Raw genomic sequence first — 27,279 nt, 5'->3', positions numbered from 1 at the left:
TTCACTGCTCAGAGTGTGTGTTCACTGCTGTGTGTGTGTTCACTGCTGTGTGTGTGTTCACTGCTGTGTGTGTGTTCACTGCTGTGTGTGTGTTCACTGCTGTGTGTGTGTTCACTGCTGTGTGTGTGTTCACTGCTGTGTGTGTGTTCACTGCTGTGTGTGTGTTCACTGCTGTGTGTGTGTGTGTTCACTGCTGTGTGTGTGTGTGTGTGTGTTCACTGCTGTGTGTGTGTGTGTGTGTGTTCACTGCTGTGTGTGTGTTCACTGCTGTGTGTGTGTTCACTGCTGTGTGTGTGTTCACTGCTGTGTGTGTGTTCACTGCTGTGTGTGTGCGTTCACTGCTGTGTGTGTGTGTGTGTGTGTGTTCACTGCTGTGTGTGTGTGTGTGTGTGTGTTCACTGCTGTGTGTGTGTGTGTGTGTTCACTGCTGTGTGTGTGTGTGTTCACTGCTGTGTGTGTGTGTGTGTGTTCACTGCTGTGTGTGTGTGTGTGTGTGTGTTCACTGCTGTGTGTGTGTGTGTGTGTTCACTGCTGTGTGTGTGTGTGTGTGTTCACTGCTGTGTGTGTGTGTGTGTTCACTGCTGTGTGTGTGTGTGTTCACTGCTGTGTGTGTGTGTGTTCACTGCTGTGTGTGTGTGTGTGTGTGTTCACTGCTGTGTGTGTGTGTGTTCACTGCTGTGTGTGTGTGTGTTCACTGCTGTGTGTGTGTGTGTTCACTGCTGTGTGTGTGTGTGTGTTCACTGCTGTGTGTGTGTGTGTGTTCACTGCTGTGTGTGTGTGTGTGTTCACTGCTGTGTGTGTGTGTGTGTTCACTGCTGTGTGTGTGTGTGTTCACTGCTGTGTGTGTGTGTGTTCACTGCTGTGTGTGTGTGTGTTCACTGCTGTGTGTGTGTGTGTTCACTGCTGTGTGTGTGTGTGTTCACTGCTGTGTGTGTGTGTGTTCACTGCTGTGTGTGTGTGTGTTCACTGCTGTGTGTGTGTGTGTTCACTGCTGTGTGTGTGTGTGTTCACTGCTGTGTGTGTGTGTGTTCACTGCTGTGTGTGTGTGTGTGTGTGTGTTCACTGCTGTGTGTGTGTGTGTTCACTGCTGTGTGTGTGTGTGTGTTCACTGCTGTGTGTGTGTGTGTTCACTGCTGTGTGTGTGTGTGTTCACTGCTGTGTGTGTGCGTGTTCACTGCTGTGTGTGTGTGTGTTCACTGCTGTGTGTGTGTGTGTTCACTGCTGTGTGTGTGTGTGTGTGTGTGTTCACTGCTGTGTGTGTGTGTGTGTGTGTGTTCACTGCTGTGTGTGTGTGTGTGTGTGTGTTCACTGCTGTGTGTGTTTGTGTGTGTGTTCACTGCTGTGTGTGTGTGTGTTCACTGCTGTGTGTGTCTGTGTGTGTGTTCACTGCTGTGTGTGTGTGTGTTCACTGCTGTGTGTGTGTGTGTTCACTGCTGTGTGTGTTCACTGCTGTGTGTGTTCACTGCTGTGTGTGTTCACTGCTGTGCGTGTTCTGCTGTGCGTGTTCTGCTGTGCGTGTTCTGCTGTGTGTGCGTGTTCTGCTGTGTGTGCGTGTTCTGCTGTGTGTGCGTGTTCTGCTGTGTGTGCGTGTTCTGCTGTGTGTGCGTGTTCTGCTGTGTGTGTGTGTTCACTGCTGTGTCTGTGTGTGTGTGTTCACTGCTGTGTCTGTGTGTGTGTGTTCACTGCTGTGTCTGTGTGTGTGTGTTCACTGCTGTGTGTGTGCACTTTGGATGGGTTAAATGCAGAGAACGAATTCTGAGTATGGGTCACCGTACTTAGCCGTATGTCACGTCACTTCACTTCTAAGACCATGGATCCTGAGGGATCTAGAGATGTACCAACTTCAGTCGTGCTCCACTTCATGAGCATTTCAGACATTCAGAGAGAAGAAGCTAACTACATGTGGTATTCGAGGACAACAACCCATACGCAATTGTCTGACTGTGTCTGACTGCAGAAAGGACATTATTCAAAATGACACTCTCTGATGTTTATAACAGTTTATAATCACACCATCCAGTGTCCAATTGAGGATGAGGTGTCTGGTTCCTCTCAAGGTTTCTTCCTCTTCCATCTAAGGGAGTTTTTCCTTGACACAGGCCTCGGGTTTGATCATCGGGGATAAATACAAACAAATCGAAGCACTGAGCTGTGCTTTCTTGTGCTTCAGATAAAACGTTTGATATTTTTTATTCTTCGTCGGAAGAAAACAGAGGTTGCGAAGCACGTTTAGGGAGTGTCACGCTAACAGCCAATCATATAACAGTATCATGTTTGGTTGTGCCATATTGTTGTCTCGTTCTGGTCTGCTGTGTTCCTCATCGGTAACCGGCGACTGATAAGCAGAAAATGAGCCACAGCGAGCAAGGAAATTGTAATAAAAGAGGAAAAGTCGGCTCGCCAGCATGGCAGTTTTTTGGATATTATAATTTGGATACCGTAGTCACACCAATGTCGTCTGCAAATTATGAAAGTGCCGTTTCTCTATGTTTATATTTAACACTTTGCACTATTTTATTACACTTTATTAAGCATTTCTTACATTTTCTTTCATTTTGCACCTTAAATGTTAAGAGATAATTAAGTGTTCATTGTGACTTTAGACATGTGTTTACATTTGAATTATTGGAGTTTTCCTGGTTGTTGACATTTCTGTCTTAATAACTGAGGGGATTCTGATCAGAGGAAGGTTAAGTTTAAAATAAAAATGTTTAAATGTAATATATTTTTTTCCTGGTCCTTATTTTAAATGGGTCATAAAAAATATCAATAATTATCGATATCGACCGATATGAAACACTGATATCGTGATACAGTTTTCAGCCATATCGCCCAGCCCTATTTTGTGGGTGACTTTCACCAAATGGTGAATTACTGATTATGTCTATATATTGAATAATTAGCTATTTTTCTATGCATGACTAAAATCATGGCCAATAATAACAGTCTGTTGTTTGTGTATCCAGGAGATGGCACGCTGAGAGTTTGGGACGTAAAAGCAGGCTCGTGTCGATTGGCTATTCCGGCACACAAAGCAGAGATCCTTAGCTGTGATTGGTGCAAGTATGACCAGGTGACCTACACATCAGGTTTCACTCATTATCCTTGGAGCTGCGTTTAACAGCGAAAGGCAAATAAACACTTTCAACGAACTTGATATATTTTAAATTTTATTTAAAAATGGCTCTATACTCATTTGGCTCTTTTCGTAGACTTAATCAGCAAATGCTTTCTTATTGAATTCTGAACGTAACTCTAATTTATTTGATTGCATTTTGTGTTTATCCATCAATTTTCACAATGTGTGTCAACTTGAATATGAGTCTTAGGGTGTATTATTCACGTCCCAGCACACTTCCATGTTTATTATTATGTCCAACTTGTTGATTAAATTTGAACATTTTTAACCAGTCATGTTGTGGTTTTGGTTTTTGTCATGTTTTATGTTTTGTTGTGTGTAAATGTAACATCTTTGACTTATGGGACGTCTGATAAAACTCTTTCGAACAAGCAAGTCTTTAAATTTAGTTAACATGTAAAAAAAAAAATTCTGTTTTATTGCGTTATAAAACTGAGCAATTGAGGGTTAAGAATCTTGCTCAGGGACCCAGCACTGGCACCTTGGTGGATCTGGGATTTGAACTCGCAACCATCCAACAAACTAACACCTTAGCCAACATTCAGACACTTTGTCTTTGCAGAACGTGTTGGCGACAGGAGCCGTTGACTCCAGTGTGTGTGTGTGGGATCTACGTAACGTTCGGCAGCCTGTAGCTCAAATGCTGGGTCATTCCTATGCCATCCGGAGAGTAAAGGTAACAGCCAGTACATTTATTATTATTTTTTGTATTTTTATTTTTTTTACATCGATGTTAAATTTTTGTTTTTGATCTGCAAGAGATATTTTTGCCTTATTGACATACTGAAGAGAGAGAAAAATAGATGATGAGCAGATAAAGAGTATTAAGTCGGTCGTTAAGTCGGCAGTTAAAAAAAAAAGCAATATGAAAATGTCAGCAAGTTAAAAATACATAAAACATCTCATGATCGTTATAGAGTAACTAAGCTTTCCGGTTCTTCAATCCAGCGAAAGTCCATAGATTTGTTGTTCTGAAGCATTAGTAAATATCAGTAAGTGATAACTGGCATCGTTGAACATATCTGGAACTTTCATTTTCTTGTCTGAATGCTTATGTTGTAGTAACATGATCCTTTATCACTCCAACGCACAGCCGTTATGGCGTCACTTCGTGTTCGAGAAATGGAGTCAATTACTGCCTGAAGCTTGGTGAAGTTGGCAAGCGCAGGTTATACTTGTGATACTAGTAAGCTCTGTTTGTGTGTGTGTGTGTGTGTGTGTGTGTGTGTGTGTGTGAGTGCGTGCGTGCCTGCGTGTGTCTGTCTGTGTCCGTGTGTGTCTGTGTCTGTCTGTGTGTGTGTCTGTGTCTATCTGTGTATGTGTTTGTCTGTCTGTCTGAGTGTGTCTGTCTGAGTGTGTCCGTGTGTCTGTGTTTCCGTGTGTGTCCGTGTGTAATCCCTTTTGCGTGTCTGTGTATGTGTGCGTGTCCGTGTGCGTGTCCGTGTCTGTGTTTGTGTCTGTGTGTTTGTCTGTCTGTCTGTGTGTGTGTGTCTGTCTATCTGCATGTCTGTGTGTGTGTGTGTTTGTGTCTGTGTGTGTGTCCGCGTTTGTGTCCGTGTGTGTCCGTGTGTGTGTGTGTGTGTCTGTGTCCGTGTCGGTGTGTGTATCTGTGTCAGTGTATGCGTCTGTCCGTGTATGCGTCTGTCCGTGTATGCGTCTGTCCGTGTGTGCGCTCGTGTCCGTGTGTGCGCTCGTGTCCGTGTGTGCGTCCGTGTCAGTGCGTGCGTCCGTGTCTGCGTCCGTGTCCGTGTCAGTGCGTGCGTCCGTGTCAGTGCGTCCGTGTCAGTGCGTGCGTCCGTGTCAGTGCGTGCGTCCGTGTCAGTGCGTGCGTCCGTGTCAGTGCGTGCGTCCGTGTCAGTGCGTGCGTCCGTATCCGTGCGTGCGTCCTTGTCAGTGCGTGCGTCCGTGTCAGTGCGTGCGTCCGTGTCAGTGCGTGCGTCCGTGTCAGTGCGTGCGTCCGTGTCAGTGCGTCCGTGTCAGTGCGTGCGTGCGTCCGTGTCAGTGCGTGCGTGCGTCCATGTCCGTGCGTGCGTCCTTGTCAGTGCGTGCGTCCGTGTCAGTGCGTGCGTCTGTGTACGTGCGTGCGTCCGTGTGTGTGAGAAATATGCTTGTTTTTTTGTGTTTTTATGAATGCTGTGGATTTTCTCTAAATCTACTGAATAAAATCCAGCGCTGGTGTATAAACTGCCAACATTTAACTAGACTAGGTTCTAATTAGTGTTATAGTCTGTAATTGTTTACACACAAAAAAAAAACTGTTGATTTTTTTTAAATGTTTAAGCAAGTACATATTCAACTATCTTGTATAAAAGCTATAGATGTTGCATTATAACATCGTGATCTAACAGCAATTCATATGTAATAATTTATGTAATAAATATAAATTCATAATTTCATTTCAAGCTATTTAAACATGTAGATATTGAAATAATCTTAGGTGCAATACGATAATAAGATATGCAATACGATAATATTGAGCTAATATTATATTAATATAATACCCCAATGGTCAGTGAAATGAGAGGCTAGGTGTGAGACACAAGCGTAATCAATAGGTTCTTCTAGTTGTCAGGGCTTTTCTGTTTGAAGTTGTCAGCGTGTTATTTTAGCCCACTAACCACTATAGATTACTGCATTAAAAGCCTCTCATCAGCGTTCCCCAGACAGCATGAATGTAGCGTAATATACAGTACATCGGACAGTTAGCTAATCTGTGTTGTTACATAACAATAAAGCACCACGTTTTTTCAGAAAATCAAACTCATTTAATCCCAGGTTTGTTCTTGTAGGAAATAAAACTGTTTCAATTATATTTGGAGCTCTGATGATGGACCGGAAGGTCTGTTCTCATCTAGATATAATTGATATATGGTTATTATCTCATTGCAATACATTTTTATTTAGGGTTAGTGGTGGATCAAGCGGTTAAAGCTTTCAGGGTTCAAGCCCCAGCACTGCCAAGCTGCCATTGTTGGGCCTTTGAGGAAGGCCCTTAACCCTCTCTGCTCCAGAGGTGCTGTATCATGCCCCCTGACGCTGCTCTTTGACCCCAAACTCCAAAGTGAAGATATGTGAAGAAAGAATTTCACTGTGCTGTAAAGTGTATGTGACAAAACAAAGTCTGCTGCTTCTTCTACAACATTCAAAATCTTTGCTAAGTGCCGTGATCCAGAACCATCTGTATTAAGCTCATTTAAAAAACTGAACAGTTGAGGGCTGAAGGGAAATTCCGATTAATAAACAAAAATCAAAACAAACATGTAGCCAATGAGCAGAAAGAGGCGGGGCTTGTCAATATGCGGCGGAGAGAGTGTTCAGTGCGCATGTGTGACATTAGCAGAAAGCGGTTTTAACATTGACATGGAGGATAAAAACAAAGAAAGAAAGAGAAGAAAGACTTACGATAAGGCAAGAAGTAGGACGTGTTAATATAGGATCAGCTTTCCAGCGCTGGAGAGAACTGAAGGAGAGGGAAGTTGGCCACATATTCACAGGTTGGAGTTTCCCGAGTCAATAACTCCTGAGCTAAACGCTGTTACTACACAAATAACACCTCTTTTCTATCGTAGTAATGTAGAGAGGCAGCTACAACCGCGTTTTGTGTAGTAACAGCGTTTAGCTCAGGAGTTACTGACTCGGGAAACTCCGACCTGTGAATATGTGGCCGACTTTACTTAAGACGCCGAGGCGCTTTTTTCCTTCTCGATAGGTGAGTAACGTTGGTTTTGCTTTGTTACACAGAACTAATATATGCCTTTGTCCTTTACATGATTATGCTTGTGTGTCATTTTTGCTTGTTTGTTTATCTGCAATCGTATTATTCTTCCCTTCAGCTATGATAAAGACACATTTCTTTCCATTAATCGCCTGGGTTACGTATGTATGTGTGGGCGGAGCTATCAATACAGGGGTGGGGCTTATTTGGGTTAGGGGCGTGTTTGTTTTGGTGATTTTATATGTCAACATTGGCTTTCAAAAATCGAAGACCCTACCTTTTAATTTATTATTTATTTCTAACATGTATCAATAATGATAAAGCCTGAGGTGAAGATGGCAAGGAAAATCTCTCTGAGATGTTATGAGGAAGGAACCTTGACAGGAACCAGTCTCAGGAGTGAACATTTGGGTGACACTGGACAGGAAATAATCTCAATGTAAATAATGTCCCTTATATAACAGATTGTAGTCGAGTGGAATTAAGCAACCAAGAGCTCCTGAGGAACTAATAGATCAGGGTTATATGAGTTTATTACACTAATTCCTTCATGCCAAAGTCTTCAAATGTTCACAGATGAAGACCAGAGCACAAAGCTGACCCACCCAATGGCAGTTCAAAGATGGTTCAGATAAAATCTTTACCGTGTTGGTTAAGCATCGAGGGATGTTCTCTCCTGTACCTGCTCAGCAGTGGTGTGGAGGTTTTTCTTGCTGATAGATAGGATTAGGGATAGATGGCAGTTGGAACTTTGTGAAAAGAAACAGATTGATTATGTATATGAAGGGTCACATGACTGATCACTAGTTTGTGTGAATAAAGCAGTGTATTGCTTCAGAGATCTGTGTTATTTATTACCTCTTCTGACTTTTACAGTTCTCACCGTTTAACAAGACCACGTTGGCGTCCTGCTCCTATGACTTCACAGTCAGGTAAAACAAAAATCAAACAGCATGCAAGATTTACAACAGAATTTATTTCTTGCTCTTTCAGTCAGGTTTTCATGGTAATACTTAAATAATATTTTTTTTAACAAATTTTTATCTTAGTGTATTTTGTCTTAACAAAACTATTAAAGTTCTGTAATTCAGTGGTTATCAGTAATACCGAACAGGTTATTATTATTCAATATCAAATATATAAATATCAAAATAAATATATATAAAATGTATTTTTTTTAAGCAAATGTTTTGAAGAAAATATGATTTATAGAAGAATAAAAAAAATGTGATCATTTAAAAACACAAAAGTCGTCATGTAAAAGTAACATGGTAGTAAAATTAAAGGACATAAAAATAAATAAATAAATAAATAAATAAAAGTTGGCTACATGTTAATTGAATATTTACACATCCGGATTAAGAATTTGTGCACAGTGTAACCAGAGTCTGGGATGACTTGGAAATGTCCTTGTTTTCCAAAAGAAGAACTCATTTTTATCCATTTCAAAAACATAAAATGATTTTTAAAGAAAGATCTACATTGTCACAGAGGCCCATTATCAGTCCTCTGATATTAAATCTTTTATAAGGCTAAATGATTATTAAATATCCTATGATGTGTTGTATTCATTTAGGAAGCAATAAAAATTACTTACTTTTGGGTTAGTTTAATATCTGGAGCATCAGGAGTTGTGGGTTTGTTTACAGGCTCCACATGGCCATATTTGAAACTCTCAAATATTCCCAGATCATTTCCTTACATTGATTAGTTCTTACCACCCCACCCCCACCCCCATACCCCCGACACCTGCCCAAATTCTGCTGGAGCGTGACATTTTCAGACATTTACCTGTTCAGACACAGCAGTTATTTGTGACGCTGAGCACCGATCTATTACAGCGTGTGGGCTGTGGGTAAAGCACGAGGTCAGACGCTGCAACGACGGAAGAGTTGGTGCTGTTTCAATCTCAAAGAGCTGTACAACACACTGATTTAATTTCACTGGTTTATTGGCCATCAGCTGTGTTCATAATGTACACGGAGATCATTTTTGCACCTGAAGTCTGTATCACTGCCTTCATGGCTACGACTTCATGCTGCTGTTCAGCCACAAGGAACCATGTTCTGATTACGGATCATTATTGTAGTCTGGCATCTAATTGTTATCCGCTAACAGCCACAGTTAGTGCAGTTGTGTAAAATGAGTCTTTTATTACATTACTTTATTACTTTAGTATAAGGTTTATTTCTGTATTCTTATCATATGGTGTAGGTTTTTAAACCACAGGATTCTAATATGGAAAGCAGTTTAAAGAAAAAAGTAACCGTTAATCATGCATGTGGAGATTTATACGATGTCAGTCGGCCACCGGTAGTTTAAAAAAATGCTTAATCTTTTACAGAGATTATTTCATTGTCTTTTATAATATTTATAATGCTCTATTGACCTGGAAGGATGTAGAGGTCATGGGCTGAACTCAAAGTGGCATGAGAAAAAGAAAAGTGGGTTTATTATGGGTTTGAGCACATAATGCTGAGGAGCTTGGCACACACACGTGCCCACATTGTTTACCCATTAATGATCCATGTCTTTGCATATTTCCCAGGAAAAACTGTTCCAGTTATATGATGTATGGAATGTTTCAAGTATTGTGTAGATTGTTTAAACGTTTCATGTTTTATCTGTTTGCGTGGTATTTTTAGCCGGAATGTTCTGTAAGCCTGCAGTTTAAACTGTTTGCAACGTGCTGTTCATCTCAAAGCCTTCGGTAATCTCCCATGATTGGAGAATTTTAATACTTCTTCATAATACTTAGCTGGAAATGTTAAGCTGCCTTTGATTTTGATGTATTGTTGTTTCATGTTGGAAGGCACATTGGCCTTTTTGGGTAGAAACTAGATTTTATGTTAATACCTTAATTCTGAGTTGCTGCACATATTTACTGATGAATGAAGCTTGATTAGTAACGCGCCAATACTGATACTGCCATGAGGTATCGGCCCTGTGCTCATGAAAAATATTAATATTCAATACAGATGTCCGATGACTCAAAAGGACTGCGATCTAGACAAACGATGCCCTCTGGAAGTAATCAAACTGTAAGGCATATCCGTTATATCTTTGGGTTTTAGGTCAAAAAGGTGATTATGTGACAATATATCACAAATGCAGCTTTCTTTTCCTGATATTTACTTCTAGATGTGTTAAACAACTTGTGAACATGACACAACCACATTTCAAGCAATCAGACATAGTGGAATATGTGACTCATGCCTATAGAAGAAAAGCAAGCTGAGAAAAAAGGGAGAATCTGTCAGCACCATTGCACAAAGAACTGGAGGAATAGACCATAAACAGTCCTAAAAAGAACAACACTGGTTAATGACAGGAACATTGCGAGAACTGTGAAGAAAAACCTCAAAACAACTGACGGTGACGTCACCTAAAATTTGCTCACACAGATATGACGTGGTTCGGTTCAATTCATTTTATTTGTATAGCACTTTTAACAAATTGACATCGTCCCAAAGCAGCTTTACAGACGCATAGAGACGGTATAAAAATAAAGTTTCAAATAAAGTTACCATTGAAGTGAATTATGGAAAATGATCTAGAAATAAAGAGTGCGTTGCGAACATTATAAAGTCCTAAATGCCATTATTTCTTGGCACTTTCTCTGCTTTCATTAAGAATCTAAATTTGCAAAATCGATTTCTGTATATCAGCTTTGTGACTATATCTGTTGTTAAAAATGCCATACAAATAATTAGATTAAATTTATTTGTGTAGCCCTTTTAAGAATTCACATTGTCTCAAAGCAGCTTTACAGAGGTAGGGAAACAAAATAAAAATGGTAAAGTTTTTAATTAGTTTATTATTTATTTCTAACATTTATCCATAACGAGCAAACCTGAGGTGATGGTGGCAAGGAAAATCTCTCTGAGATGATATGAGGAAGAAACCTTGAGAGGAACCAGACTCAGAGGTGACCCTCATCCTCATTTGCATGACAGGAAGCCATGTAAATAGAAATAATGTCCTTTCTGCTATCAAAGATGCTACGTTCTGAGTTGTTTAAAACATGTTGATGCAAATATCAGTAAGTGAAAGCTGAAATTCTGTTCTATCATCTAATATTCATCCCAAACTCACATGACTTCAGTGTACAGTAACAGCTAAAGAACTGTCCTTATTCAGTTTATACACTAAAAGATTGTTGGCACAAGTTGTTTAGTTTTACGATGCTTTTCACTCATGCATGTTCCATTTAAAATATAATTACCAAGCCTTTTAAAAATAGAAATTGTGTTTAAATAAAAACAGATGCGTGTCCATTGTAAGCACTGTTGCTTTAGGCTATTGCAGCTGTTCTTTGTAGCTTTCACAGCAGATATATTCGTGCAGGAATTAATTTAGTGCCTGAAATAACATTGTGTCTTTGAGCAGCTTTGAAACACTGTGTTGATGATAGATTCAGCGTTCGGAATAGCCCCAGTTTTACATTGAGTACTTCTAGAAATATAGCACATGACTATGATGTTTCTTTATGAGTCATATAAAAACTCTTTGCACAGTGTGTGACCACTATTATGAACTCCTGGTCATCATCAGAACTCTGCTTACATGTACGTACCCCCCCGATGCCTACTAATGAACTAAGGACTAGCAGCTTTCTTTGCCGACCGCAACCATTTTACTTGCTTTTCTCACACAAATCTTAATAACTCCAAATTATCCCTTTTATTAGCTGATAACCAGTTGGATGTAAGTCCAGGCAAGCTCCTGAAACTGATCTTCCTGCATTCATGGAGCATGTCCTTGATGAAAGTGAAGTGAAGTGACATACGGCTAAGTACGGTGACCCATACTCAGAATTCGTTCTTTGCATTTGACCCATCCAAAGTGCACACACACAGCAGTGCACACACACAGCAGTGCACACACACACCCGGAACAGTGGGCAGCCATTTATGCTGCAGCACCCAGGGAGCAGTTGGGGGGTTCGGTGCTCAAGGATCTCAATCGTGGCCGGCCCGAGACTCGAACCCACAACCTTAGGATTACGAGTCAGACTCTCTAACCATTAGGCCACGACTTGCCCTAAACTTCACCTCATTTATACGAGCCTCATTTGGCTGACATACGTCTGAGAAGCCGAGGGCTCGAGGTCTTGCTCAAAAACCCGACAGTGGCAACTCTGAGCTGTGTCCTAACTAAGATACCTCCAGAGTTGCTTTAAACTTATGAGAGTTTCCAGAATTACAACTTTAAAGACACCCGACATGATGTCTTTGGTAAATAACTAAATACAAATGATCAAGTTGCTCTTGAATCGAGTTGTTACAGGAAGATGACCAAGTTGGAGGGAATACAGTAGTCAGTAATTCACTTGGAAGTCTTTGTTTAGTTCAAGCACTTGGCGCCGATGAATAAATTGAAAAAAAGCTTTAGCTTAATCCCTGCAGAATCAGTCACTAATTCTTAATTTAGATCAATAATGTGCCTTTGTCAGGGTGTTTACCATAAAGCTAAAAGACAAACAGATGGCAATTTACTTAATGTACTGTCATTACAAGAAGCAATTTTAATAGAGAATCCTTATCGACAATGTCATTCAGTCTAAACTTGGGCTTTACTTGTACCTGGAAACCCAGAATATGACTCGTTGAACTTATGCCAGCTGTGTGCTGCAGGTCATTTATTGCAGTGACAGACCTTTTAAAGGAACATCACTAGGCTGTAGAGCGGTAATCGTTGCCTCGGGAATTCAGGAGGAGGTCAGTGTGTTCGTCTCTCAGCGGCCAGACTGGCTAGCCAGTTAGGTTTCTATCATTATTGTTTTTTTTGTATTTGTTCAATCAGCTACACACTCACTAACACACACACACACACACACACACACACACACACACACACACACATATCCAATGACAAAAAAACAGTTCCTTCCATTATGAGCTTTCAGGTACAATTTTTACAATAAAATTCTTCTCATTATTGATGCTAATATCTAAAAATACATTTTAATGTTCAAAACATAAATGGACCCTGAAAGTTTCATGAGTCAGAGTTTTACAGCGAATTTCTTAAACGCGATTATACCAAAGTGCTGAGTTCTGAAATCTGACTAGTCAGTAGGTGTTGATGAATTTCCTGTAACGGCGGCTTTGACGGTCGTTCCTGTTGTATATCAGACAACCGGTGTTTGTTAATGTGATTAATAATAGGATTTGTATGGCAGACAGTTCCTAATAATAGATGGTTAATAATAATTTGTAGATGGTTTAAATAAAAACAAATTAAAACATGTAGTAAATGATACGGTGAGGTTTTCTATAAGAAAAACATTTCTGAACGGAGTCACTGATGTCAGCATTTTGTAACAGTAGGTTTTCCACCACAGGAGAGTCTTTACATAACATGACAATGACATGATTGTTTATACATGATACAACGTATGTGATATAGCTAACTTTTCTCGTGGACAGTTTACAACATTTAGATGTAACCATAAACCATTAAAATGCATAACATGGTCAATGATAAATAGAAAATTTTAATTTGTGTAGTGAGACGTAAAAAAAAAAAAAACAGGGGTGTGCTGTTATTGATCAACCTCGAGGTGGTTATCAGCTCACATCACACCAACGGTCATTTATTACAAATCTATATCGATATCCAGATATCTGTAAAGCCGCTCCAATACAATGTCCTTTGGTAAAAGTGCTACATTGAGTTGAATCGAATTTCCTATTTCAGCACAACCAGAAAATCCAACACAAATGTGTGAACAAGATATATTTATAAATATTAGCACTAATAATCAAAATTATAGTGTTTAAATATTACAAGCCCTCAGAGAGGAGAGAAATGTCAATTGAGCCACTTAAAAAAGTACAAAAATCACTTTCTGGACACCTGCCATGAAATTGCTCAAAATCTACAGTATGTGAAATCGTAGAAATGGCTCAGAAATGACTTCCTCTGAGTGATTAACCCCCTGTAGTGTGTTTTTTTTTTTTTTTTTTTTTGTAGTTGTTGTTGGGTTTTTAATTTTTGAAATAGCATCACATCCATAAATTATTTTTTTTTCCCTGTAGAATGTGTAATGAGACACTCATGGTGCTTAATCGGTGGGATTTCTATCAGTATATCAGTCCCTTAAGCCCTTAAGGGAAAAGTGTCAGTTTCTCCAACAGGCTCTACAGTGTAGATGTATCATTGTGTTTCATATGATGTCTCACTGTATAATCTCCGGAAATAAAGGACCGAAAATTGGACTGATGTACACGGGACATTTCTAACAAGCTAATCCTTCTTGTCTTCCTCTTAGCTGAAAACTAGCTAGCTAGATTATGGTTAATAAATTGAGAAGTGTGTCTTGACAGCAAGTAATGCTAACATTGAGGGTGACGGAAACGCCTGAGCTACCGGGATTTTTTTATGGTATGGTATACATCGAATGATGTGACTCACAAATGAGTAGCAGTTTTGTTGATGGTAGAGGACAGAGGAGAATGTGAGATGGTTGATAGAATAAGCACCGTGTGTAATCGCTGTGATCAGAAAAGCATCTCAGTCCATACAGATGAACTACAACTGCCATAGACCACTTTAGTTTACACTCCTGTCAGGAATCTGAAGCTACAGTGGACACAGGATCACCCAAACCAGACAGTTGATCATGTTCAAAAAAATATATCAGACTAGTTTTACACCATTATTATTATTGGCCAGACATCACCTTCTCCTACAGCGGAAGTCCGCTAGCCCACATTCTCACTCGCAGTGGCTAAAAGATGCAGTGGGATTTCTTAGTCTCAAAAAAGTAATACACAATAAGAGATGGAAAGGTTTTATTATTATTATTATTATTATTATTATTATTATTATTATTATTATTATTATATTACATTTTGCAGGGCTTCATGTTCTGCTGGTCTTTGTTGTGCTTTCTTGTAGAACATATATGAATGTGAATTAAGTGTATGTTAAGTGAATTTGTCAATTTAAATGGGCCAGGTCTCAGGGTGGGAGGATTTTTATTTTATTTTATTTTTAAAAGGATACTCTAATCTCTAATGTTTAATATTATGTGACCTTACACATGTTGACAGTAAAAAAAGAATTTGCCAAAAAAAAAAAGAAAGAATAAATGAAATATATCGGATGTATATCAGATCTTTGCTGAAGTATCATTTATTTTCTTACAAAGTAAAAAAAATTAAAAACAAATGATGAACAGAAATTCTGTCCTGAATGTGGCGGGGGGAAAAAAATCAGGCCAGTAAAATGTTGGAATTAAAATTGGATCGATGGACGTCAATGAGCTGATAAGAGTTGCAGAGTTTCTATTCTCTTTATACAGCATCCAGGCATGTAGGCTGAATTGTGCATGTGCGTTGTAATATATATTCATTTTGTTTTTTGTATTTTATTGAATCCAGTTTTACTGTTTTATGACACTGTGTGTGTGTGTGTTTGTGTGTGTGTGTGTATATATATATATATATATATATGAGAGAGAGAGAGAGAGAGGTGACGTTATTGTATACACAAATAATGCGTTTGAGGCAAATGCGTGATCACTCAGATGTGCAGTTTACATAATAGTAGTATCAATAGTTTCAGCACAAAGCTAAAGACTAGGCATACAGTATTTTCGGTACAAGTGGGACGTTGTGTATGTTTTTGAACAGTTTATCACTTTTAGTGTTGCCGGATGTAGCTGATTCTGTTATCTGCTTTCTAAGAAATGAGTTTTGCTTAATAAAAGAATGAAGCTTGCACCATGTTGTACTAATATCTGAGATTCTGCATATGTAGTAACCTCTTTTGTTCGTGGTCTGTATAGTGAAGCCAGCTTGTTTGGCCGAACCGTCTGCATTTGTAAAGGATGACGTGCACACAAGCGTGAGAGGCACCTGCTGTCACACACACCGCACTGTTTGCTTACCCGAAGTCTGCTCGGGCCGCTTACAAAAGAAGGAGGTCTCCATATTTACCAGAGATAACGCTTCCTATTTCTGTCACAATAAACTGCCCACATGAGCTGCCGTGCAGAGGCTTAGTCATAAAAACTGACCTGTTTACTTGGGTTTGGTTTCAGAGGGTAAATTTTGCATTATTGAAGAGTTAATTAGGAACGGAAATTGGTTCTTCAGTCTTGTCACCACATGGATATTAGCAAAGTGTTCTGATTTTTCCAAGTGGATGACATGCGCGTGTGTGTGTGTGTGTGTGTGTGTGTGTGTGTGTGTGTGTGTGTGTCCTGAAAGGATGGTTTAAGATCTAAATGACAGGATTTCACCTGTCATGGAAAACATAAAAAAAAACTGAAAAAATGTATACGGTCTGTTGAACTTTATTATTGTACTGATAAGCTTCTGATATTGCATTCGACCGTAAAAATAAAAAAAAATAAAAAACGTGACTTGGTGACTTACACATCACCAGACGTAAAAAATATAATGTACAGAATAAAATCTAAGGCGGTGTGGTGTCATTACAACCTGGAAGAATAATTTTCTAATAACTTAATAGCGACACTGAAATGTTTCATTCCTTTAATATCACAAGTTTTCCGATGCTAACTATAAAAACATATTTTGGGGATGTGGGTGCCTAGTGGTTAAGGTGTTGGACCACTAAATCAGAAGGCTGTAGGTTTGCATCCCAGGTACGCCAAGATGTCACTGCTGGGCCCCTAAGCAAGGCTCTTAACCCTCAAATGTGTTAATTAATTTGTAAAGACAAATTGTAAGTCATTCTGGATAAATAATATTTTATTCAATTAAAAATTTTGGATTTAAAAATGCCACATTATAACATTTAGCCTTTTAGTTATCGTTATATAACTATTGTTATATATTTATATAGCTATATTTAATGATTTGGAACTGTGAAACAAGTGTGTTCCTTTTTATGTTCTGTATAAACAGCTATAAACGGTTACTCCCTCTGTAGGTTCTTGGATTTGGACTATTTAATAAGAAAATTGTACAGATTTTCATGATACCAAGAAAAGGCAAATTAACAGTGAGGGAAAGTGACTTGGTGACTGTTACAAAGCACTGACAGCTGAGTAAGTCTCTAAATTTTTAGTAAAAATTGAATCAGACAGATTTTGGTCACAGTTGCCCCCTTTCCACCGGAAAGAACCAGGTGCTGGTTCAAAGTTGGTTCCACTGGCGAACCTTCTAAGAACCGGTTTGTCTTTCCACCGGCTAGAGAGCCATCACAGCGCCGAGTCTGACGTCACTGTATACGGGTCACGTTACACAGCAACGTTAGCACAGCAGCGACAAATACAATAACACAACAATGGTGGATGTTGCTTTACTGTTAATGCTCATGGCTTTGCGAACCTACATTGGCGTCCAAACGCGCCGAATAAAACATGTATGTGCAGCTCCATGTAATCTGTATAAACGGAGGTTGTAATCGATAAAGTACATAACGTTATTTTATCGTTAACACAGAAAAAAGTTAGCCTTCGCATGTAACTATCATGTGTGCTGATAATGTATCATATTGTGGGAAAAGTAAAAGTGTATCAAATATTAGTATACTTAAGGTACATTATAAAATGTGCTAACAGTCGCCCCGCCCACAGCTCCTGACACAAGCGGTTCTTAAGTCTAGACCAGCAACGTTTTGGTGCTACTTAAGAACCACTTTTCCTGGTTCAGAGCAGGTGCTTTGGCCGTCGAAAAAGAAAGAACTGCTTCTAAATTAGGCTCTGGCTCCGAACCAGCGCTCAAACTGCCTCGGTGGAAAAGGGGCATAAGACGTTTGATAGTTTGGGAGACATAAACCTTTAAAAATTAATAAAGTATAATCAGGCCAAAATATATATGATAGTTGTTTAAACAAAAACAGTCAGCTTAATTAAACTAAACTAAAAAAAACTAAACTAAACTAAAAAAAAAAATTATTTAGTACAAAATAAACCTTGAACACCAGAGCAGCTTGTTGGAATAATATTATTATATGTTAATGATACAGATTAATACGCATTATAGGAGGACTTTTCCTTTAATGTGAAGAGAATGTTAGACGGTCTTCCAGGAGCAACATCGTTTGTGAAATCTTTCGGTTTCCTAAAAATAAAAGAAATAAATCTAAATCAGTGCAAGCTCGGTTTATTGTTTGACACAAAATCTTTTCAAGGCTCTTTTAAGGTTTTTTCTTATCAGATAAATAATGATTTGTAAGCTTAGCATCTTTACACCATAACACCACCTTTTGTTTTTCCTTTAATTCATCCATTATCTATAATTCACACTGACAGCTTTTCCTAAAGGACCATCATGCTGCAGTCTTATATCTCTCATAAGTGATATGTTTGCTCCAACTCCACAGGCGACATCAGTATTAATGCTCGCCTACCGTTTTGCCGTAGCCAGGGAGGTGATTTAATCGTATTTGCTGAATGGATGAGACCAGGCACTTTGAGCCTGGGCTGCGTCAGGGCTTTGAGCCATTCGGCCCGTCACAGAGAAAGAAAAACGACCACTCAATTAGCGTGATTGCTTCTCTATCTGCAGGGTCTGGGATTTCTCCAGGAGTCCGCCGCTGCTCGACACCATGGAGCACCACTCGGAGTTCGTATGCGGCCTGGACTTCAGTCTGCACATCCCCAACCAGGTACAAGAATATAAACATTTTAGGAAAATAAAGCACTTCAGTAACGTTTCAAAGCGTAACAGATTTTTATATTTCAGTTCAGTGCAAAATTGAACACTAACTCTGAATTAAAAAAAAAGATGCTAGATGCTGTTTAATACCAAAGTGTCTTTACTTCATTAAGTTGCACAATAGTTGTGTTAAAATGTTCAAATCATTGTCCAGTCCCTTCATGAATGTGATTCAAATTTACTTGCTCCACAACAGCATTAACTCAGTTCATGCAAGGTTTATGTGTATATCGTTTTTTTAACAATAGACATTGTTACAAAACCGCTTTAAATAAATAAAATTTTTTTAGACCAAAATTCACAAGGTTAAAATCGCTTCTACGTGAAGATCGTCATAGTGATAGCGTGTTTACAGATTACAGTATTCATTAGATGTAGTGTAGTATTCATAGGATTAGTGTAGATGAGTAAAGCGAAGTGTGTTAAAAGGATGTTCGGTCACGGAATAAGCACGAGTGTCTTTATGATTACAGCAGCAGCTTAATGTCAAAACGTGCACCACAGGTTAAACACTGAAGCTGTTCCAAGGCTAAAACAGAAGAAGAAGGATAAACTGTAAAAACATAAGATAAATGATTTCTAACATAAGTGATCACAGAAGATTGTCTTGTTTGTAGACTGTCAATATGTAAGGATAAAAACCATATACTTTCGTTTAAAACTATTTCATCTTTTATCGTTTATTCGTTATTTAATCGTCCCCCCCCCCCCCCCCCGACTGATGAGTGGTTCAGTCTAGATCAAACTGGTTCAATTTTGACAAAAGCCAGATTGAGAGAAACTGTATGTCCATTATCTCTCATGCTTCTAAAATTCATCCATTTATTTATTTATTTTTGCAATGCTCTCTAGTTTTGTGACTTCTCCGATGTCTGATCAGTCGTCTGTTGTCCAAGACGACTCGACTCGCCTCGTCCTGCAAGCCTGCTCTCTCAGCAGTTGTGATAAATTGTGAATGATTAGCAGATCACAATAGTCAGCATATATTGGTTAAATACAATCTCATTTCATTTCAATTCTTACTGACCTTAATCTTCCCAGTCACGCCTTTGTTCTTTATGGCTGAGTAAGTTTATTGAAAGCAAACAGCTATTAATCTCTGAGAACCTGCATCACTGTTTCCATCAAGCCATCCCAATCTACTTTTGTAGTAATAACCAGACCTAATCAGCGATTATACATGTGACATTCAGATTGTTCCTGTACCAAAAAAAAAAGCTGCTCACACACAAACACACACACACGTAATAGATCTCGTGATGAACCCAGAGCGTGTTTGGCAGCAGGCGGAGATGTACCAGCCAACGCGGAGCACAGTGTGTGTTGAGGTAGCAGTGTGAGCCTCGGGCCTCAGGGGAGACGGCCGTGCCCGACTCCAGCACTCACGCTGATGAAGAACAGGCCTGAGGTCAGATCATTTAATGAACCGTCACTCACAAACTCAACTCATCAGCCGCACCATGTCCCGCTGAGCTACACTTTGCACAAAACGCACACCCTTTCAGTACCGCTTTGAAGTCTTTCAGCACGATCGATATTTCAGGCTTCCACCATTTTCTTCTGTATCCAGCCGTGGAACTGAAACACGAGGGAAATAAAGTGAGTAATGTACATCAAATACTTCAAATATAATCTGAAGCGTGACGTTAGACAGAGTGCTACAGTGGTCCAAATATCATTTACAGCATTTTATTCATGTTCTTATCAGCAGTTATGATTATGTAAAGAAAAAATTTGCGCACAAGGAAAAACTAACCTAGAATCTTAGGTGCGTTGGACCACCATGAACCAGCAGAACAGCTTCAAAGTTCCTTGGAGTTGATTTTACAATTCTCTAGAGCTGTACTTTTACAATATATGTACAGTACTGCACAAGATGTCAAGAAAATCTGCAAAACAATAATGCTTTCACAATATTAAACCGATTACGTTTACACATGGCCACTTTATTAGAAAGATTCAATTCCTTTTGCTACTCTTTTGCAAGGATAGTCTCATGTCCACGCTCTTGGTTGACAGGAGTGTGGAACATCATGTGGTCTTCTGCTGTAGTAGCTCATCCACTTCAAGGTTTGATGGGTGTGTACATTCTGAGAAGCTTTTCTGCTCTGTTGTAAAGAGTGATTATTTGAGTAACAATGTTTTATACTCACGGTCATGGTGCAGTTCAAATACATTTTTTTAGATAGATGAATGTTTGTTTTGTCAGTCATGTGGAAACGTATTAACGCTAGTGCGCATTTGTGATACATAGAATATTTCTGCAAGATGGGGGATATCGTATTGGAACTTTCGAATCTGTACATGTCTGCTGATGTGTTTAATGACACAGCGTCACTTCACAGTGTGTCTGAATGCTGTAATGTTATTAGACGGCCACCTTCGACACCAGGGCCCGTATTCATAGAGTCTAAGTATGATCTCAGAGAGTTCATAATTTAGCTTAAACATTTGTAACTAGGAGTTTTATCTCCCGTGCGATTCAGGACCGATCTCAGAGCAACTCCCAGCAAGGAAAATATAAGCATTTTTGTCTTAGAGAGGAGGCGGGGCTTAACCTGTTACTAGGTATGACGCATTCTTTTGAAGACTGTGATTGGTTGTCCAATAAAATATAAAACAGCTTTCCTTTTAAATCTGGTTTATTACAAGCCTTCACTTTGTCTCTATGTTAAGATATTTGAGGCTGAATCGTGTAGGGATTATGTTCGTGACCGATCGTATTATTCATTCATTCGTTCATTTTCTACCGCTTATCCGAACTTCTCGGGTCACGGGGAGCCTGTGACTATCTCAGGCGTCATCGGGCATCGAGACGGGATACACACTGGACGGAGTGCCAACCCAGTGCAGGGCACACACACACACACACACCAGACAATTTTCCAGAGATGCCAGTCAACCTACCATGCATGTCTTTGGACCGGGGGAGGAAACCGGAGTACCCGGAGGAAACCCCCGAGGCACGGGGAGAACATGCAAACTCCACACACACAAGGTGGAGGTGGGAGTCGAACCCCCAACCCTGGAGGTGTGAGGCAAACGTGCTAACCACTAAGCTACCGTGCCCCCTACCGATCGTATTAGAGATGTTCTAACATCTGTATGTTAGAAATGTAATAAATGTAAATGTAAACATCTCAGACACAGCGCAGAAATGCCATAGTGCCAATTTATATTGTTTCAGCATATTCACGATTATCTGTAGCATTATCATTATTAAATATTGCCTGCAATACCTTTTTTTTCTACCTCTTCACCTTTTGGCCATTTTCTCGTCTGATAAAGAAACTCTTAAAAGTCCTCTTCACTACTCTTAAGACTTTTTGACCTTATAATCGCATTTTATGGGCTAAGATGCTATATAACATAACTTTTATCTTCACTAGAATCTTCTCTTTAATTTTTAAGGGGAAATACTCACCTTTCACCAACATCCCCTTTTTACTATCCATACTCACCTTGTTGCCTCACAAGTCATTTTTAAACACGCACATCTACCATATGGGTCACTTTGTAGTTATACCAATCTCTTAGATCCTTTATACCAGGGGTGTCAAACTCGGGCCCTGCAATTATATTTGGTCAGCGAGATCATATCAAATGTGCATCACAGCTGGCTAGCCGCATGCTCCACTAATACTACAAATCTCAGAATGCCTTGCCACTGTATTGACGTGTAGTCACGAACAGCATCGTTAACAACCATGTTACAGTCACATCGGGCAAGTTAATTCCACCCTCCACAAAAATGGCCAAACGAAAAATGGACAATAGGAGCTTTCAAGACAGGTGGGAGGCAGATTATCTGTTCATGAATATAAAGGACAGACCTGTTTGTCTTGTGTGCTAACGTGTCTGTAATGAAAGGATAGAACACAAGAAGACACTACAACACGAAACATTATGAGAAGGACCTGGACATAAAGCAGAAGCTCCAGAAGGCGGAGGAGATGAAAAAAAGTCTGGTTTCCCGGCAGACTATGTTCATGAAAGCAAAAGCAAAAAGTGAAGCTGCTGTAAAGGCTGTAAAGCTTTATTGTGGCAGCAGAGATGGCAAAATCTGCTCTTTAATGAGGGAGAGTTTGTCAAAAAGTGTATGGTCAAAGTTTTGTGAAATGAACACCACTGATGTGTCTTTTATTTCGAATTTAATTTCTTATGTGTTTGTAATATCAAGCTCTGGTTGTTCCAGATCCTGTGTTTAAGCAAAACTAAAGTTTGCTTCCATATGAAAAAGGTTGAACATTACAGATCAGTTGCAGGTAATTTTTCAATAAATATTCAGTTTGGCCCGTGACTTTATCTCAGTTTTATATTTTGGCCCACTGTGAATTTGAGTTTGACTCCCCTGCCTTATATAATTTCTGCAGTGGACCATTCTGTCAGTACCAAATTCTTCCACAATGCAGTATAAAGAAACAAGGAATATAAAGATGCTGTTTGATGTTCAATAGAAATTATAGGATGAGGCTTGAAGAATGCGTGTGTGCTGTGAAGAAGAATACTGTGCGTGTGGATTATTTCTTTTTGTCCGTTCCACATAAGAACATTCAGCTGTTGGCAGCCTTTGAATGGAGTGGGATGTTCATTACAGACAAGAGCACACAGCATAACAGGTTTTCTTCTCTGTATCCCCCTACACACAATCACACACCTCCTGACTGTCATGCTCCTCTGCCTCCCACCCTGTCAGTTCCACTACAGAGGGTCTGCTACAACCCCCTTACCGTTCTCAGCCACACATTTAAATACAGTTTATCCTTCTTCTGCTCACTGATATATACACAATATGGCCAAATGTCATGTGGACACGTAACCAATAAAATCATATAAGCTTGTTAAACATGTCATTCCGGATTTAGTCTCCACTTTGACGTTATACTCTAGTGCTTTACTCCTCTGAGAAGGCTTGATGCTAGATTTTGGTGTGTGGTTATGGGGATTTGTGTTCATTCAGCCATAAGAGCATTGGTGAGGGCAGGCGCTGATGTCAGGTGAGGAGATCTTGGGTGCAGATGGTGTTGCAGTTTATCCCAAAGGTTTTTAGTCAGTATTTCTCGAGCTCACTTTGTGCACAGTGGCATTGTCGTGCTGGAACAGGATAAGAATAGAAATGGTCTTAATGCAGCTTTACAGGAATATAAAAATTCTGCATGAAATGGACAATGTTTAAAATATGCATTGCGTACACACTTCCGTTGCGGGTCAGAAGTAGAGGTCTTCACGGGTCCACTTAGATCCGAAAACCCGAAGTCCGACGCGAGTTTAAAACTTGAAAACTCGAAACAAAGTGCCAACTACTAAAGGGACCGAGTGCCATAGAATTCTGGATGTTATAATTATCTGTTTTTGCCTCTGATTTCTTAGTCGAACTAAAATTGAATTCGTAAAGCCAGTTTTGTTTGGTGACTGCATACAAAGCCTGGAATAGAATATACCTTTGAGTTTAAGCTTTGTTTTCCCCTACTGGACAAGGGAACAGAATTTCCTGAATTTTTTTGATAGCTTCTCAAGATCAGTATGAACAAGAACTACTGGAGCTCATGGGTGGGGCTAGGTGCATCTGAGTCATCAGCAGTCAGTTCAATTAAATTATTTGTAATTTTGGTACTGTATAGACTTTAAGTGGGCCAAGAACCAAAGTCTCATAGAGACTCTAACGGAATTAATTTGGTTTTCTTTTTATTATATGATGTTTTTATTATGGATTTTAAAACCCTATTATTTTTCTCTGTGATTTGATTGACGGCAAAATGATTATCCTAAAAGCCAACTGAAACAAGAATAAACTTCATTCATGAACTTTTTAAAGTCACTCAACCACTTAAAATTGACGAGACTCATTTCCTTTGCTGTCACTGGTACTGATGCTGGATTCAGAGGAACTAAAAAGTTTGATGATGTTTCAGGAAAGATCAATTCTGGGTGAGTTTTGTTTAGAATGCACAGACGAAAGTGTTGGAACTTTTAGCGTTCCAGTGCACTAAAAGCCACGGTTTAGCCATGCAGAATAAAAACACTCCTGGATATGCGGTTTTAGAAAGAAAATGCATTCATTACAAACACATTCATTACCTAAAAGTTGCAACCCTAACCTGCAGCCCTGTGTAGTCATTATGACTTTTCCACACTGCGGTTATATCCCATCAGCTCCGCTGCTCCAGATGCAAGTATCACATCACATCACGTCACACACAGACAGACAGCCAGAGACGGGAATCTCTCAAAAGTATCATGTCGTGTGGCGTCTCAAATCGAATCTGAGCACTCACCCTCAAATGGAACTTTCCTTTACGTGTTCACACCCACTGGCTCGAGTCATTACCTTATTGTCCCTCCTCACTGCGGCACTGGCCCCTCTGTGCTGTCCAGTCTCACTAGTGTAGTAAAGTAATTAATGGAAGTCGTTTTTCCATTCAGTGCATGAGTCACGGGCCTGGCAGCCGTGCACACAAGTCTCCTTTCCTACTCCGGAATAATGAGTTTCGCTCCCTTCTGAGACAGAGACGAAAGAACAGGAGCAGTAAACAGGACCGAGCCATATATCATCTGTCCTAGACTACTTACTTCACTACATCATTGTGCATTATGCTGAAACGAGTCTCAACACTCTCTCTTTTACATGTGCTGTCATTTCATCTGCATATGCTGCATTTGGACAAAGGGAATGTAGTGTCCTCTGTTTCTTGTTACTTTGTGGCGACAAATTAATGCATCTCGTGGCTCCTTTAATTAAATGAATGTCTCCTCCATACTTCCTTTGTGGGACAGAAGCCAGGAAGGAGAGTGGGCTGAACATTATTATTTAAAGTCATACTGTAGTTCAACCAAAAATTACACTTTTTCTGCTTTCTACTTCACAATGCCATACACTAGATAATATGTGCTTGGCTTCTGTGGTCCACAATGGCTTTACCAAGGGTTCATGCTGGTCTTTACACCACTGCTTGCACTTTATAAGATATATTATGTTCCTTTTAGTGGTGTGTGGGCTACCAGTATTTTAAAGACACATGCACAACAGGCTCGTTTTTGTGATGTATGAAAGGTCAAAATTTGAACTTATGTTGTCCAGAAAATTTCTCACAGACTCCAAAGCAGAATTATTTGAAAGGTAGCCACTAAAATCCCAGTGAATGCACAGCTCTGATTGGCTAGAAGCATTTCTACACTTACTCTAATGTTTATAGCTTCTATAAGAAAAGTGATGAGGAACTAACTTGTTTTGTAAGTAAAATGGCTTAAGTATGATCATTCTTTAATAAATAAACATTTTAACTGTGATTATAAGAGGAGTGAGAAACTGATGAATGTGCTGTTGTCGGAAAATAATCAACTTCAGGGCGATGAAAGTAACCTGATTGTGTCACATCACCTTGTCTTAATGGATTATTTTCACATAACAGCTTGTCTCGGCTGTTATTTCTTGCGTATGATTATCATCCGATCACTTTTAATACAGTCTCAACATTAGGAAGCTCATATAGTCCTAACTCGTACCGTCTTAACTGTCTCCATATGGTGTATGAGGACACACATTCTCCCCGACAACAGAACTTGTGTATTGTACTTTTTGGCTCATGCCAAACGTAGTCAATTAGCCAAGAGACGTTTGGCACCTCTCAATTTTGCCTTCAGAAGATCAAACACCGCGTTGTTTTCTGCACAACCTCATCTTTTTGCGACGCTTTGTTGCATCACTGCCTAAGAGAATAAAAGAGCGTTCGACAGGAATAAATTTCCGATGCACTTTCCCCATGCAAATTAAACTTCATTTTTCATTCTTCATGCTTCGTCTTTGAAGCTGCTTCAAAAGAACAAATGGTCGTCTGTCCTGAATGTGTAGTCCAACCTGGAGAATATTGAGCCAGAAGCTTATAATGCATTTCAGACACGAGACAAACGTCTTTCAGTCAGCTAGTGTCCTTTGTTCAGACCCAGAGCTCAGTGCCCTTTAGAGCAGTGAAGTAAAGAAAACTGGGATTGAATTTTTATCGTCCACAGCGATGGTGCTTAGTCCATTAGAGTGATACTGTCGATGCTGGTGCAGCATTGCTGGATTTGGCAAAGGCGGTCTGCATCTCTCTGTGAAAGCCTGCTGTATTTTATACCTGAACGCTGCATATAAATAGATATGATTAAACTTCAGGAGAAAGCAAACTTGTCCTTCATGGTTAACGCTTTACTTTCATTTCCTTATTGAACCACCTCATTTTCTGCATAGCTGGAGATCACTGATAGGGACAGCTTGCTATGTTTAACCCTTGGAACTGTAAACTGTAATCCTACACTTTACCTTGAACCTGTGAGATGAACTTATTTTCCATGTGAACACCACGATTGCCCACGTGGTAGCATGATTTGGAAACATAGCATGGCTTAAGAACAATTTTTGGCTATGAGTTGTTTTTGTTGTCATTCATCATTGGAAATTGTTTTATCTTGGTTAAGGTTGGAGTGGATCCAAAGTCAAGCCCAAGAACACTGTGGGAAGACAGGAATACTATACACCCTGAATGGGACACCAGTACATTGCAAGGCAGTGTGTGCACTTATTCACGCACTCATTCACACTTACGGACAATTTGGAATAGCAAATCTGCCTTCCCGTCTGTTAGGAGGAATTACTTTTCTCAATAAGTGAGACTTTTTACACTGTACAAATATCCTGGAAGCTGGTACATTTTTCATTAGTCATGCACCAATGATTCCAAGGAGTTGTCCTAGTGGTACTTACGTAATCAAGACACGATTTTGTTACTGATACAGTAGTGACATTT

General features: G+C 39.6%; 1 protein-coding gene across 2 annotated transcripts in view; it reads left to right on the top strand.

Annotated features, from left to right (window-relative positions):
- The window catches only part of pex7 (peroxisomal biogenesis factor 7), a 41,506-nt gene that overhangs the window by 12,782 nt on the left and 1,445 nt on the right, over window positions 1-27,279 (top strand). The window contains exons 6-9 of one of the 2 annotated variants that reach the window (XM_027155413.2): window positions 2,967-3,073; window positions 3,702-3,815; window positions 7,731-7,786; window positions 18,347-18,446. In XM_027155413.2, coding sequence (XP_027011214.2) covers window positions 2,967-3,073; window positions 3,702-3,815; window positions 7,731-7,786; window positions 18,347-18,446 — 377 coding nt within the window. The remainder of the gene's footprint in view (window positions 1-2,966; window positions 3,074-3,701; window positions 3,816-7,730; window positions 7,787-18,346; window positions 18,447-27,279) is intronic. The other variant, XM_027155414.2, reaches the window with a different exon arrangement.

This window comes from Tachysurus fulvidraco, chromosome 16 (assembly GCF_022655615.1).
Source record: "Tachysurus fulvidraco isolate hzauxx_2018 chromosome 16, HZAU_PFXX_2.0, whole genome shotgun sequence".
In the NCBI taxonomy this organism is placed as follows: Eukaryota; Metazoa; Chordata; class Actinopteri; order Siluriformes; family Bagridae; genus Tachysurus; species Tachysurus fulvidraco.
This window is presented reverse-complemented; position numbering and strand designations above follow the sequence as displayed.